General features: G+C 43.2%; 1 protein-coding gene across 1 annotated transcript; it reads right to left on the bottom strand.

Moving 5' to 3' along the window:
* Positions 1 to 3,320: 3,320 nt before the first annotated feature.
* Positions 3,321 to 14,288, bottom strand: LOC133379093 (zinc finger protein 160-like; the record flags this gene model as incomplete). Its single annotated transcript, XM_061613703.1, has 2 exons — positions 13,655 to 14,288; positions 3,321 to 4,540 (listed from the first exon to the last, which is right to left on the bottom strand). Coding segments are annotated over exons 1-2 (1,854 nt in total), but the record flags the coding sequence as incomplete, so codon positions are not given.
* Between the last annotated feature and the right edge of the window lie 1,588 nt (positions 14,289 to 15,876).

The raw sequence follows: 15,876 nt of genomic DNA, 5'->3' as shown, positions 1-15,876 counted from the left end.
GTTCAAATCCCCACCCAGCCATGAAGCTCACTGGGTGACCTTGGGCCAGTCACTGCCTCTCAGCCTCAGAGGATAGCAATGGTAAACCACCTCTGAATACCGCTTGCCATGAAAACCCTATTCGTAGGGTAGCCATAAGTTGGGACTGACTTGAAGGCAGTCCATTTCCATTTCATCAGCTGCTTTCCTGATCTCTCCCCACCCCAGGCCCAGTACCCCGCACCCTGAAAGACACTGTCCTGGGATCAGAAAGAAAATAATTATCTGGTCCTCTTCAAAGTACTGCTAAGTTTTTTTGTTTTAGCTAATGGGAGTTAATTATCTTGCATACACACACAGCAAATTTTCAGATACTGTAAATAAATAAAAATAAGCTTAAAAGGCTCACTCTATCCCAGTCCATTCTTGGGGCAGTTTGTCACCAAGAATCTCCTCTCCCTCCCACCCTGATAAAATAAAAGATCCAGTCCAGCCCATGAAGAAACTAGAAGATTTATGTAACTTTAAAGTTTGACAATGAGGACATTGAACTTGTCAAGGATTATCAATACCTCGGCACAGTCATTAACCAAAATGGAGACAACGGTCAAGAAATCAGAAGAAGGCTAGGACTGCGGAGGGCAGCTGTGAGAGAACTAGAAAAGGTCCTCAAATGCAAAGATGCATCACTGAACACTAAAGTCAGAATCATTCAGACCATGGTATTCCTGATCTCTATGTATGGATGTGAAAGTTGGATAGTGAAAAAAGCAGATAAGAAAAAAATCAACTCATTTGATATGTGGCATTGGTGGAGAGCATCGCATATACCATGGACTGTGAAAAAGACAAATTATTAAAATAGGGTTAATGTAGCTACAGAGACAGGAGCAACTGTTCATTTTTCCTTAGCATCCTGGTTTGAATGGTTTGCTCAGTGGCCAGTGGCTGACAAAGAGAATTTGACTAAAATTTTAGAATTAGGCCTTATACCAAAAAGGGAATAATGAACCGTTCTGGCTTGTCTCATTTAAATATAGAACCAATAACTAGGTATTGGTTTCTTTCCAAATTTGCCGTTGTGGCCATACAATATTTAAGGGTTTGTGAAATTTGTCAAGCTTATAAGGAAGGAAAGCCACTAAAAACTGGGTACTTCTTACATCCCTTGTGCGATCAAAACTCAACCTCTGTGTCATACCTTTTATGTCTCTGGGGTGAGTTATTTGGCATTATGCTTCTTCAGGGTTGCTATGTTTTGTGCCTTTAGAGATGCTTAAGGAGGACATTGGAAGATGAGACTGCCCATTCACAGGTTTGAAAAATTCCTGCAAATAAGGTAAGAACTTCTATTTGGACCATGCTCCTAAGAAAATATTAACCAATGTTGTCTCCCCTCTCCTATGACGTTATTAAGGGGGGGGGAGATTCTTTCGTTAAAGACATTCAGCCTGTAGACCACTTACAGTACCCAGTAAGCTGCATGCTGCAATTTTCCTGTAAAGGCCTTTCTTCACATTTGCCTTCGCTTTGTGCGTCCATTTCACTTCATTGAGATGCAAGCTGCCCACACCTCTTCCAAGAGTAAAGCCGTCCACGTCTAGATGCAAGCCTGAGATGAGAGCTGTCGGATGCCCATTCCTTCCAGCAGACTGCAAGGTCTCCCCGTTCTTCATCCAAGGGGGTCTGTGTGGCCAGCTACAGAGATTCGTTGTCTGAGAGCTCGTCTTTGATTGTGACCAGGCAACAAAGCCAATCCCTGAGACCAAGGATTAAGACCCTCAGGACCTGCGCATGGGAGCACAGGAGCTCTAGAGACAAAGCGTTGTCCTCGCCAACAATAAAAGGGTCATAATAAATCCTAAAATGCAAATCTGGCTGTACGCAGAATCACGGGCCAGTCTCTGGGGTTAGGCCTCCCAGGGTCCCATAATTTGTTGTTCTTTGAATCACCAAGAACATTGAAAAGCAGCGAAAGGAATTTTCCTCGAGGGACTTTCAATCCTTGTGGTTTCCAGTCGTGTGGAGCAGGGGGTAGCCTTGGAAAGGGAAGATTCCAAGATTGAGAAGATTTGGACTCTGAAATGTTGTAATCCTTTGAAGTTGCAAGAGTAAAGTCTATGTTGTTTGGTTTGGGTAAGGGTTAATGACCCGACGATCCGAATGGAAGAGGGTATATAACCTGCAACGTTTACTAAGAACTTGCGTTTTGCTCTGAAGTTATAGATATGCCCGAGGTTAATTAATTTGGCCTTAGTCTAATAAAACCTCCCCCATCAAAAGAAATTATAGTCAGTTTGCATTAGAATGTGCTGTTGAGGCAGTAGACAAGAACACCATGAGCTTGTCCATGGCCTCACACTTTGGGGTACCACATTCAACCATATAGCACTAAGTTCACGAAGTCGAGAACGAGGAGCGGTTTAAGAAACCCACTGATAAATTGGCCAAAAGGTCAGGCCACTGCCCTGCTAATGAGGCATATTTCTGTACCTCTGGTAAGTTATAACCCTGGTTGGAACAAAGTTTCAAACGGGGGGACTGAGAGCAGAAAATGTAACTTTTCAGAGCTCAGGATCTAAAAGCTCCTGTTTTATTATATTTACAATGTAAAAGTGAAAGCAGCTTTGAAATGCAGCAAAGAGATGGGAAAAGGGGAAGTCACAATGAGAGAATTTTACAGAGGAAGACTGTCTTTAAGATTGGGTTTTGAGAAGAAATATCAGGTCACGGGGATGTTAGGTACTTTCTGTAGCTGGCACATGGGTAGGCAGGGTCAAAATGTGGTAAAGAACCACCCAGAAGGTGTATGATTTTACTTTGTATGGAATTTAATATATGCCTTTGAAAGTGACATATGTATGACGTGTAATCCCCTTTTAAAGCTCTGCTTGGCATATTTTAGAGAGCCAGTGTGGTGTAGTGGTTAAGGTGTTGGACTATGACCTGGGAGAACAGGGTTCAAATCCCCACATAGCCATGAAGCTGACTGGGTGACCTTGTGCCAGTCACTGCCTCTCAGCCTCATGAAAACCCTGTTCATAGGGTCGCCATAAGTCAGAATCGACTTGAAGGCAGTACATTGACATTTGGCATATTTTGGGTAGAGTTGGTATTTGGTGATCTCTCTCTCAATAAACTCTGTCCTTTGGAGCACAATAAATTGCAAAAAATTTCCTTCCACAATCCTTTGATGCACAGAAAGAGTTGAACTCTGCTTAAAGCTTTTTCCACATTCAAAGCATTGATACATCTCTTCCCTTGAATGGATCCTTTGATGTGCCTGAAGGTAGCCATTCTGACGAAAAGTCTCTTTGATGCAAAGTAAGGTGGCCACTCCGACTGAAGCTCTTTCCACACTCTAAACATTTATAAGGTCTGTCCCCTGTGTGAATTCTTTGATGCACCGTAAGGGTGCTACTTGACCTGAATGTCTTTCCACACTCGAAGCATTTATAAGGATTGTCCCCTGTGTGACTTCTTTGATGCGAAGTAAGATTGCTATTGTTACTGAAGGTCTTTCCACACTCCAAGCATTTATAAGGTTTGTTTCCTCTGTGACTTCTTTGATGCGAAGTAACGTAACTACTCTGACTAAAGCTCTTTCCACACTCTAAGCACTGATAAGGTTTGTCCCCTGTGTGACTTCTTTGATGCACCGTAAGGGTGCTACTACACCTGAAGCTTTTTCCACACTCAAAGCATTTATAAGGTTTGTCTCCTTTGTGAGTTCTTTGATGCTTAGTAAGGTTGCTACTCTGACTGAAGCTCTTTCCACATTCCAAGCACTGATAAGGTTTGTCCCCTGTGTGAGTTCTTTCATGTCGAGTAAAGTCCGTACTCCACCTGAAGCTCTTTCCACACTCAAAGCATTTATAAGGTTTGTCCCCTGTGTGAATTGTTTGATGCGAAGTAAGGTGGCTACTCTGACTAAAGCTCTTTCCACACTCCAAGCATTTATAAGGTTTGTCCCCTGTATGAGTTCTGTGATGTGAAGTAAGGTGGCTACTCAGACTGAAGCTCTTTCCACACTCAAAGCATTTATAAGGTTTATCCCCTGTGTGACATTTTTGATGCGAAGTAAGGCTGCTACTCTGACTAAAGCTCTTTCCACACTCCAAGGATTTATAAGGGTTGTCCCCTGTGTGACTTCTTTGATGCAAAGTAAGGTTGCTACTCCGACTGAAGCTCTTTCCACACTGGAAGCATTTATAAGGTTTGTCCCCTGTGTGACATCTTTGATGTGAAGTAAGGTTGCTACTCTGACTGAAGCTCTTTCCACACTCAAAGCATTTATAAGGTTTATCCCCTCTGTGACTTCTTTGATGTGAGGTAAGGTTGCTATTGTCACTGAAGCTCTTTCTACACTCAAAGCATTTATAAGGTTTGTCCCCTGTGTGAATTCTTTGATGCACCTTCAGGGCGCATCTCTCCCTGAAGCTCTTTCCACACTCGAAGCATTTATAAGGTTTGTCTTCTGTGTGAGTTCTTTGATGTGAAGTAAGGTGGCTACTGCAACTGAAGCTTTTTCCACACTCCAAGCATTTATAAGGTTTGTACCCTGTGTGAATATTTTGATGCAAAGTGGCTACTCCACCTGAAGGTCTTTCCACACTCCAAGCATTTATAAGGTTTGTCCCCTGTGTGAGTCTCTCTCTCCTCTTGTCTCTTTGCTCCATCTTCACTCCTCAGTTTCTGCTCCTGCACCTGCTCCTCAGATTTTTCCAGTGATACTTCAGATGGTTCTCCCTCAGCCTTGGACCCCCAGATGTATCGTGATGGAATGAAAAGGAATGGTGATAAAATGCTGTGGAGAAATCTTGTGAATATATTATGATTTGTACTTTGAAACATATTTCTGGGAGCTCTGTTGATATCAGAGTTTAACTGTCAAAGCTCGAGGCCTTGTACGGAGTTAGTTTAGCAGTAGGTGCTAGTAATGGGGAATTTTATATATCCATACATGTATGATCATAACTATTAAGAAGGCATATTTCTTTTATAACCATAAGGAGTTGCATATCGAAGAGGCCTATTGATGACCTGAGATTCAGGCTAACAGGGAACCATGAATCTTAATATTTAATTCAGACTTGTACGTAAAAATGTGTTGCAATTGGCAACAGGTCACAGCGATCTCCTGTTTCTTTGCCAAATTTGGCCGATGCCAAGACCCAGCTGATGCTTGATTCATTATCCTATTGTTTGGAATCAGGAAGCAAGAGAAAGTTGTGATTGATGAAATTGCTAAAGTTTGATTTCTATGTATAGCAATAATGCCATCTATAGAGGAAAAGTCTTACAGCATAATCAAGTGGTTTAATAAAGAGAAATAGAATTTTTTTACAATATTTTAAAACAATCCAGTGTATTAAATTTACAACTTTATAAGTGTTTTTTCATTAAGAAAAGGGTGCATCTGGGGTGGCCTGCTTGCCTGCCTCTATATTTCTGAGGCTGAAGGATGCTAGTTAACCAGAGTTAACCAGAGTTATCGAGTTTTCTCTTTTCCTGTATGGCTTCAAGATGGAGCTCAAGTTTCTTAAATAATACCCTCTCTTGAACTAAGTATTTTATAAGTAAGGAACTGGGAATCTGAGAAGGTATAAGGGCATAAGAACCCCTATGGCAAAGGAATAGAACTGGGGGTGCTCATACATTCACAAACACCCTAAGTTCCCAAACTTAACTAATGGAATTTGTCCAAGTATTTCCACATGTACCTGGGTCAGCCTAACTGATCAGAAAACAATGCAACAATGGCATACAGAATGTACTGGGTATGCTTAAAAGCCTATTCATAGTAGTAACTGTCCAACTAGTCCCAAAGAAATTCATTAGTCTTGAGAGACAGTAGGACAATGGAAATATTAAAGAGATGGACAGAATCTTGGAATCACCACTGGAATTAGCTAATGCTTTCTGATTGGTTTGGAATGATGTTGTGTGGGCAAGGACTCATGAGATTGGTGAAATCATTGTCACATGCTGTAACTGTACTCTATAAAACAACTTGCCCACAGTGCCTCAGTGCAGTCTCTCCTGGATGTTTCTGAGGGGCTGGCCCTGCATATGCTTGTAAAGAATAAAGGCCTACCTTTTTGCTTCAAGCCTGTCTCCTCAAATCTTTTCTTGAACGATCACCAGCAAAAGATCCCAATGGAGAAAGAATTCCCCTACACTAGGTAACAGGTTGGGGAAAGAGATGCAGAGAGAGACAATTGTAACAAAAATCTGCTCTCTTGTTCCTCCATTTAAGTTGGATAGCCCAGTACTTATGCACAGGTGGAATTTACAAACCTAGGATGGATCCTGTCTGACAGGAACCTGGCCCTTTCCACTGCCCAGAGGTCAGCTTGCATCCCCTCCCTCCCAAAATGTTACTTGCAACATGGAATAGTGCTGGAAGATGAGACCCCCCCCCAGGTCAGATGGCACTCTGTGAGCTACTGGGGAAGAACAATGGGCAAGTACAAGTGGCACTGTGAGGAGAGACTGAAAGAACTGGGCATGTTTAGCCTGGAGAAGACTAAGGGGAGATATGACAGCACTCTTCAAGTATATGAAAGGTTGTCACACAGAGGAGGTTGGGATCTCTTCTCGATCATCCCAGAGTGCAGGACATGGAATAATGGGCGCAAGTTGCGGGAAGCCAGATTTTGACTGAAGATCAGGAAAAACTTCCTAACTGTTAGAGCCATACGACAATGGAACCAATTACCCAGAGAGGTAGTGGGCTCTCCAACACTGGAAGCATTCAAGAGGCAGCTGGACAGCCATCTGTTGGGAATGCTTTGATTTGGATTCCTGCATGGAGCAGGGGGTTGGACTTGATGGCCTTATAGGACCCTTCCAACTCTACTATTCTATGATCTCTATAAAAGAGGGATGACAGAATGTCATCAAGGATGGCAGATTCATTCATGGAGGAACCATATAATGAAGAACCAGAAATTTTAGAATGTGAGGTGAAAAGTGTTCTTAAAATACTTAACAAAACTTTGTCAACAAATAGAAAATAAAACAATGGTCCACAGACTGGAAGCATTCAATATACATCCCAATTCCAAAGAAAGGGGATTCCAGGGAATGCAGCAATTTTCAAACTAGTGCCTTAATATCCCATACAAGTAAAGTCATGCTCAAGATTCTACAACAAAGGCTCTTACCATATATGGAGCGAAAAATGCTGGACGTCCAAGCTGGATTTAGAAAGGAAAGAGGCACCAGAGATCATATAGCAAACATAAGATGGATAATGGAACGGAGCAAGGAATTTCAGAAGGAAATCACACTGTGCTGTACAGATTATAGCAAAGCCTTCGACTGTATGGATTATGAAAAACTATGGAATGCTTTAAAAGAAATGGGGGTGCCACAGTATCTGATTGTCCTGATGCACAACCTATACTCTGAACTAGAGGCTACTGCAAGGATAGAATATGGAGAAACGGATTGGTTCCCCATCAGAAAGGGTGTGAGACAGGGGACTTCCGGGAAGGGGACTTCGCTTGTGCCTGCTTTTGGGACGGGCTCCCGCCTCAAAAGAAGCTTATTCAGATATAAATCAGTCAGAACTTTTTTTTTTTTTTTTTGACTGATGAAATTTCTCCCGGGCAGGGAGAAACGTAGAGATCAACCTCAAAAGCCTGTTTTTGTTGGGAGGACTGGATTTCATTAATTTATGAGATAAGGTCCAGCCAACAATGCCGGACGGACTTCCGAACAAGCTCTATCTGTTTAAGCGATACGTTTATCTTTTCTTTAAAGAGAGAACGGACTAACAGGCAAGCACCCTTCTTTCTATTATTTTTTTTACTTGGTTTAAATTGTTGCAGCCAAAGGAGATTTGTCAGATTGATCGGCTTTGGACAACTTCTGGGTGAGCTATAACTCTTCTCTGTTATTCACGAAATTAACAGCTTATCTCTGTTTCTGTCGCAAAAAGCTGTCCTGGAAGTGCATTCTAAAGATATAAACAGAAGAGGGATTTCTATTCCTGATTTCTATTCCGAGGAATATTATATTGTCTGGGACTATTCTCTTTTTGGTCTATTTTATTTTGACGAATCTGCTTCTTCACGACGCCACTAGCTGTTTTGATGCTGGGAACTAAATTTGTTTTGCATTCTTGAACATAGAGAGATAAGGCAGGCTGCTCTGTTTATACTGTGATGTCATCAAGCCTGGAATATTAACCCAATTGTTGCTGAAATAAGAAGTGGTTCTTCTTTATTTTTGTTTTGTTTTGTTTTCGTGGTTTTAAAAATGGCAATCAAGAAAGTGGCTGAGAATCTGGAAGTAACTATGTTTCAGAAAATAATGGATGAGATTGAGATAACGAAACAAACCCTGCGACAGGGTAGTAAGGAGCTGAAAATTGAACTGAGCAAAATGACGCAGGAGCTTAAAGAAATAGGGGATCCTGTGAGAGAGGAGAATGAGATCAGAGATGAGAAAAGAAAAAATAAAGGGAAAATACAAGCCCTGGAGATTGGAACAAATGTGGAATTGGAAAAAGATCTGGAGTTTATGGATTTTAGAAATAAAATCTACTGTTTGGAATTTAACGTTATCTCTGAAGAAATTAATGAAGATATTAGAGATAAAGTTATCAATGGCTTGGATAATCTTTTGGACTGGAATGACGTGATGGAGTTTGATATAGAGAAAATCTATGGAATTAACTGCAGCCATGTGACAATGGAAAAACTCTCAAGAGATGAGCCAGTGCATTTTGTAAAAAAGAAGAACACAGATATGACTTTACAACAGTATTTCAGCAACTTATTCAGAATGGATGGCAAGAAAATATTTGGGATAGAGGAAATTCCCATCAGACTCTTATTATATGACTATGGCTACGACAGCAAGATTATTATGGAATACTGATAATGGAAGATTGGACACTGAAATTACTGGACTTAACAGGACTATTGGAGATGGAAGATGGAACTAATAGGGATAATGGAATAATGGCTATTGAAATTATTGAACCTAACAGATTTTGATGAGATGGATTCATCGAAATGTTTATTTGGACTATGGTTATGACAATAAGATTATTATAATTATTAACGAGATGGATTAATCGACATGTTTATTTGGAGAAAAATGGATAGATATATTTCTTAAAGAATTGAAACCTCTCTTTGACTTTTTGTGGAAAGAATAAAGTAATGTTTATGAGATTTGATGATTAATTAAGATAACTACTGGAGGAAAGTGATTTTATAATATGATTTAAGAGACAGGATTGTTATATATTGTAGACCTATAACTGATTTGATCTGTGACAAATGGGAAGTCAATATTTTTTTTTGTTTAATTATTTTTGTTTTGTTTTGTTTTTTGTCTTTGAATGTTTTATGATTTTGTTTTGTATGTTTTATGAAAATTTGAATAAAAATTATTGTAAATAATAATAATAATAATAGATCCGTAAAGAGTAAGGGCATTTTTTGGGTGGGGGACATTCCAGTCCATGCTAAGCAGTGTGTGGGGGTCCTGTTGGAGCAAGTAAGGCAGCCAAGGGAGTGCTGCACCGGAGAGAAGTCCACCCCCGCCCACCTGCACTCACACAACCCTACAAGACCCGCATCCGGAAGGGTCCTTGGCCTTTGACCCCTAACAGAGATAGCCAAATCTCTAGGCAACTTTGATGTAACTTACAAAACCACTTCCTGACGAATAAATCACCACACTCCCAAAGCTTTCCCTGTGCATGAGGCTAGGGCTGGAAAACTTTCTTCACTGCTTCTCTGCAAAGTCTCAAACCTATGGCAGCATGCATCTGCATGTGGTGGAAACGCATGTGCATATATGCAGAGATCGTCAGAGGTCTGCGCTGCGTGTGTGAGTTTACCTAACTGGCGGGCTTTTACCCTGCATTAGGATCACTGAGACGTAATAGTACGATAAGAAAAGCTCCTTTATTTATAGAAATACATAGTAAATAGGAAAGGCGTACCTAGTTCTAACTAATTAGCTAAGTTGGAGGCACAATGCCCAGATGTGGGTCTTGCCCTCCTGGCTCAGGAGAGAGAGGAAAGACAGCGATGTCTCCTCTCTCTTGGAGAGTCGAAGAAGACGAAGGAAGGAGGGGCAGGTCAGCTTCCCTGAGCATATCAGTTTACAATGGAAGGAAGTGAGGTAGAGAAGAGCACAGGTAAAGGTGGGCCAGCCCAGCCAGATGGAGAACCTCACTCTACCTTCCTTCTGGAATACAAACAGAAGAACCCCAACAGGAGTTGCTCTTGCCCACTTCCAACACCACACACACACACTCCAGTTTTGCCTCCTGGAAGTGGGTCTGCAGGAGAGTTTCTCACCCCGGAGGGTGTCCAGCAGAGCTCCTTTGCAGGGGCCAGTGCAGAGTCCAGGGCGGGTATTCGGCCCTCAGGGGAAGGAGATTTTTCTGCCTCCTTTGTGGTCCATCTGGAGAAGGACCTTCTTCTGCCCCCCTTTTCTGCTGGGGAGCCAGTCAAGCCCCCCCGTTTGGCCCCCCTGACCAGCACAGTGCCTCGCTTGACACTCCCCACCTCTAGCCTCACTCACGGTGGGCTAGGGAAAGGGCAGTCAGCATGGTCTTCCCTCCATATTGCCAGCTTCAACTCCCAGAAGCCAGCAGGCACAATGGTCAGGGATTATGATGGGAATTGTAGTTCACAGTGTCTGATGGGCTCTATATTGTCTCAGTTTCTGAGTTAGAGTAAACTTTTCATTTTATCTGCCGTGATACTGAATTTTTTTATACCCATATGTTTTGTAGATGTATTGTAAGTTGCTTGAGTAGCTGAATAAAGAAAGTGTATTCAGATGCCTTGTGCTGCTATTTCTGTACTGATCAATAGGTGGAGCTGTTGCTTTGCTTAACATGGCAGGATTAACTCAGTCATTGCACTTCTTGGTATTTTGTGTTGGCCCCGTATCCAAAGTGGTTACCACAGAGCCTGCCCCCTCCCCATAGTGATGGGTTCCTCTCTCTCTCTCCTCTGCCTGCAGCCCTCATCAGCTAGACTTCACGCTCTGTTGGAATCCCATCACTCTCCCTGCGAGGAACCATCTTTCCATGCTCAGAGGATGCAGACTTTCCAAGAGGACAGAAGGACTGGAGAAGCGCAATATCCTTCTAAACTGTGCCCCCCACACCAAGCAGTGGGTGGTGTCCCTTGGGGCTTTCGTTGCCCTTTTTCTGGTTAATTGACAGTCATCTCTGACGGCTTTATGTATTTATTTTTCTACATCTCTCCTGTTGGAAGTGGGGCAAGAGCAACTCCTGGTCTGTTCTTTTGTTTGTGCTCCAGAAGGGAGATAGAGTGAGGGTCCTCCAGATGGAGAGGCTTGTTTACCTTTTACCTGTGATGCTCTGACTTCCTTCTGTCGCTAGACTGTGAGGTCTTTAGGGCAGCTTCCCTTCCCCTCCTCCTTCTGCCCTTTCCACTTCTTTGTCCTCCGACTGTCTGGGAGAGAGGAGACACCTCTTTGTCTCTGCTCTCTCCTGAGTCAGGAGGCTAACTCCCGCACCTGGACGTTACGCCTCCAAGTTAGCTAGTTAGTTAGAACTAGGTTTGCCTTTCGATCTACAGTGTATTTCTGTAAATAAAGTAGCTTTTCTTATTTTACCAAGTCTCCGGTCTCAGTGATGCTGACGCAGGGTAAAAGCCTGCTTTCTTAGGCAAACGCACACGCTGGCACACTCGCATTTCAACATCTGCTGTTACTCTGCTGCTGTGGAGCTGCTTTAAATGAAATTTAGCACACCAACACACACAGCAACAAGGAGGGGTCTGCAGGGGGGGCGCTGCCTTTTGCAGAGTGTGCAGGTCTCCGAGCCCACAAGGAAGAGATCGTTGTGGTTTGCACCGGGTGAGCTAGACAGGAGAGTTTTAGCTGCATGTGCCTCCTGCCCGCCCCCAAAGTGGCTGTGGGGCGATGGAACATGTGGGGGTGGCCTTGGCATAGCAGAGGAGCCCCATCGGAACCTCAGCCAATGAGGAAGAGCCTGGCGATGACCAGCCTGTTGCTGGGTGAAACTGTCCGGTCAGAAAACTCACTGGGGATAGAGCGAAAACCAGAATATGGGGGGGGTGAGTTCATGGGTGGGGGGAGTTCATGGGTGGGGGTTGTGGGGGGGTTCTGGTTCATCCCTCTGGTCTGAGGGGGTCCTCCAGGGCATGGGCTGCAGAGCAAAAGCAGGAGGATGAGGAGTTGTTTTTGGATGGGAGACAGACCTGGTGGAATGCCCTCTGAGCAAAGCGCCCCCCCCAAACGTCGTTACTCTTTATGGATCTCTGCATGTGTGAATAAAACTGTATGTTTAACTTATCCAGCAAAGAAGAAGAAAAATAATACTTCAAACTAACCCCCCCCCCAAAAAAACACCCATGCATAGCCCTTCTAGAATAAATCATAGAGGTCTTAAAAATAGGGCAGAGCAAAAGCACCCTAACCCAAAAGTGGCTTCTGTTTTTGGAAGCTGCCAGCCCGAGCAAAGATGCCCCTGGGGTGGTGAGGAATAAGCATTTCTTCATGCAAGGAATGGGCACATCCGTGTGGGGGAGGCTTGGATAAGGGGCAGCTCATCAAATCCAGGGAAGGGGAGACATCCTCCACCTCATGTGAGTCACAGCCATTGATTAGGATTCATAGTCCACCCTTGGATCTGGTTTTCAGGGTGGCTGGCAGTAACATATTATACAGCCATGAGAGTGGCTGTATCCTATAGTCAGCATGGATTTTTCGCATTCCGCAATGTTAAATTGAAAATACCTCCCATGCCATTCTGATCCTTCCCATAAGCTCATTTCAAAACAAAACCTCACAAAATTTATAGCCCTGAACTCAGAAACACTTGATTAACAACCCTCTAAGTTTTCATGGTGATACACAAAACAGAGAGAATAGAGAGTTCAAAGGTAAAAAGCGAGAAACCACCCTCTTTTAGACTTTTTTTCAGTCAGAGTTCTCATAATGTTGAAATTAACTAAAAATCAGCCGTGTTCACCTTTAATCCTATTACTGACCTTGCTGCATACTGTGATGTTCATCTTCTGCAGTTTAAAAATTACAAAAATCCCAGGCTGATTTTTAATTAATTTAATAAATTTAATAAATTTTGCCTTGAACTGAATGATAGTGTCAGGCATGCTCAGTAAGAACCAACTGTCAGAGTTCTAAAAGCCAGACTCACAGCTGCTAGACTTGGCTAATCGGGGCCACACCCACACCAGACTTTGATTTCACTTGAGACAGTCATGGCTTCCCTCAGAGAATCCTGGGAAGTGTAGTTTGTGAAGGGTGCTGAGAGGAGACTCCTGTTCCACTGAGAGAGCTCCAGTGGCCAGAGTGGTTTAACAGTCAGCCGCTCTGATTGAAGGTCGGTGAGGGGAACAGGGCATCTCCTAGCAACTCTCAGCACCCTTCACTAACTACACTTCCCAGGATTCTTTGGGAGAAGTCATGACTGCCCAAAGTGAAATAAAGGCCTGGTGTGGATGTGGCCAGGGACAGCTTTGGTTTAAATTTGGATGGGAGGCTAGGCTGGAAGTGGGGCAAGAGCAACTCCTGTTTTGTTGTTTTGCTTATGTTCCAGAAGGAAGATAGAGCTAGGATCCTCCAGATGGATAGGCTTGTTTACCTTTACCTGTGATGCTCTGACTGACTTCCTTCCATTTATATGGTTTCTCCCCTGTATGGTTTCTTTGATGTTTGGTAAGGTCTTGACGCCAACTGAAGTTTTTTCCACAGTCCACGCATTTATATGGTTTCTCTCCTGTGTGGGTTCTTTGATGTGAAGTAAGACCAAAGTGCTGACTGAAGCTCTTTCCACATACTATGCATGTATATGGCTTCTCCCCCGTATGCGTTCTTTGATGTGTAGTAAGATTCCCACTAGCACTGAAGCTCTTTCCACACTCTGTGCATTTATATGGTTTCTCCCCTGTGTGGGTCCTTTCATGTGACGTAAGGTGATGACTTTGATTGAAACTCTTTCCACACACAATGCAACTATATGGTTTCTCCCCTGTGTGGATTCTTTGATGTTTAATAAGATGTTGACGCCAACCAAAGCTTTTTCCACACTCCATGCATGTATATGGTTTCTCCCCTGTGTGGATTCTTTGATGTTTAATAAGCTGCTGACTCTGACTGAAGGTCTTTCCGCACACTCTGCATTTGCGTGCTTTCTCTCCGGTGTGGATACTTACATTATTTTGACTGTGTTGTTTATTCCAACTGAAGATTTTTGGTCCCCTTTGATTTTCATATGTCACTTTTCTGATTTCATATTCTATAACTGAGTCCATATCATTCTCATTGGGCTGCCCATCACCTTCTTGGGAAACAAATAAAAGAAAATTCTTATCGGAATGCAAGGCAAAAACCAAGGATCTCATCAAGGACAAGCCCAATAGCTGCTTCTCTGTTGAGTGCATGCAGGCCCCGCCCACAACTTCCCTGCATGCCCCAGTTCCCCTCAGATATTTCTGTATTGAGGCAGAAAGTCTTCAGGGGGATTCCAAGCACTTTCAGCTGAACACTTAGAATTCCTGAACGTAGAATGTCTTCCATCCACAAATTCTGCTGACACCAACCCTGATGAGCCTTAGGCACCTTTTGAAGACAGAGGAACATGGAGAGCTGACTTATTCCAAATCAGACTGAGGGTCCACCCAGCACAGTATTGTCTACACCAGTGGTTCTTAAACTTTTTTGGTTCGTGGCGCACTGTAAAAGATATAAACATTTCTGGCACACTTCATGTACAAAATTAAAAATATATTAACATATTTTAAACTATGAATAAAAATAAATCTCTATACAAATGGGCTTCTTCTCATTTTTAAAATATGCTTTCATAATATTCGAGGCACACCTAGTCACCTCTTGTGGTGCACCAGTGTGCTGCCGTGCACCATTTGAGAATCACTGGTCTACACTGACCAGCAGGATTTCAGACTAGAGTCTCTTCCAGTCATAACTGGAGATGCCGGGAATTTAACCAGGAACCATCTGCCTGCAAAGCAAATGTTGTGCCTCTGAGCCACTTATTTATTCTCCCAGGTTGAGCTCACTGAGAAATATTCTTCACCCTCACTGAACTGTGTATGATTTTGGTGTGGGGTGGTTTGAGATTGTTTTCCTCCCAAAGAACAAAGCTCTGAAGTGGAGCCAGAATGTGCAGAGACATGTCCTTTCCCCTCTATTACCCCATGTGTGTTTGCCTCAAACAGGCAAAGGGTGATGCTTACCCAAAGAGGCAGATTCCTGTAATCCTCCTCCATGACTCCCTTATACACAGCTTTTTGAACCAGATCCAGCAGAGCCGACTCCTCCTCTGTGAAATGCACAAAGGTCACTGGACACTGAAAGATCCTTCTCTAGAACAGCAGAACAGGAATGCACAGGACTGTCCAGAATGCACATGCTCCCTTTTCAGCCTCACGACAACCTTGTGATGTATGTTAGGCTGGGAGTTGGTGACTGGCCCAAGGTCACCCAGTGACCTCCATGGCCAAGTGGAACTTTAAGCCCAGGTCTCTCTAGTCCTAGTCAAGCACTCTAACCATTGCACCTCACTGTAGCTACAAATAACCCACGGAAATGAACAGCAGTCACATTCAATACAGTTAGCACATAAAAGCCAAAGATCAGACTCAGACCCACCTGTCTTGATTGGAGAAGACTAGACCCTCATCTTCCCTCCACAACCTCATCAGAAGGGATGCCTTTTGATTCCTCTGTGGGAAATATCCAAGGGAGCTTTCCTTTCGAAAATCCTCCAATGGAAAGGAATTTGCAGATATTGCTCAGTGGCAGAGCAAAGGCCTTCTGTGCACGACATTCTGGGTTCAGGCCCTGGCTTCCTTTACAAAAAGGGTCCCAGGAACAGCC

Source organism: Rhineura floridana, chromosome 3 (genome assembly GCF_030035675.1).
Source record: "Rhineura floridana isolate rRhiFlo1 chromosome 3, rRhiFlo1.hap2, whole genome shotgun sequence".
Taxonomy (NCBI): domain Eukaryota; kingdom Metazoa; phylum Chordata; class Lepidosauria; order Squamata; family Rhineuridae; genus Rhineura; species Rhineura floridana.
This window is presented reverse-complemented; position numbering and strand designations above follow the sequence as displayed.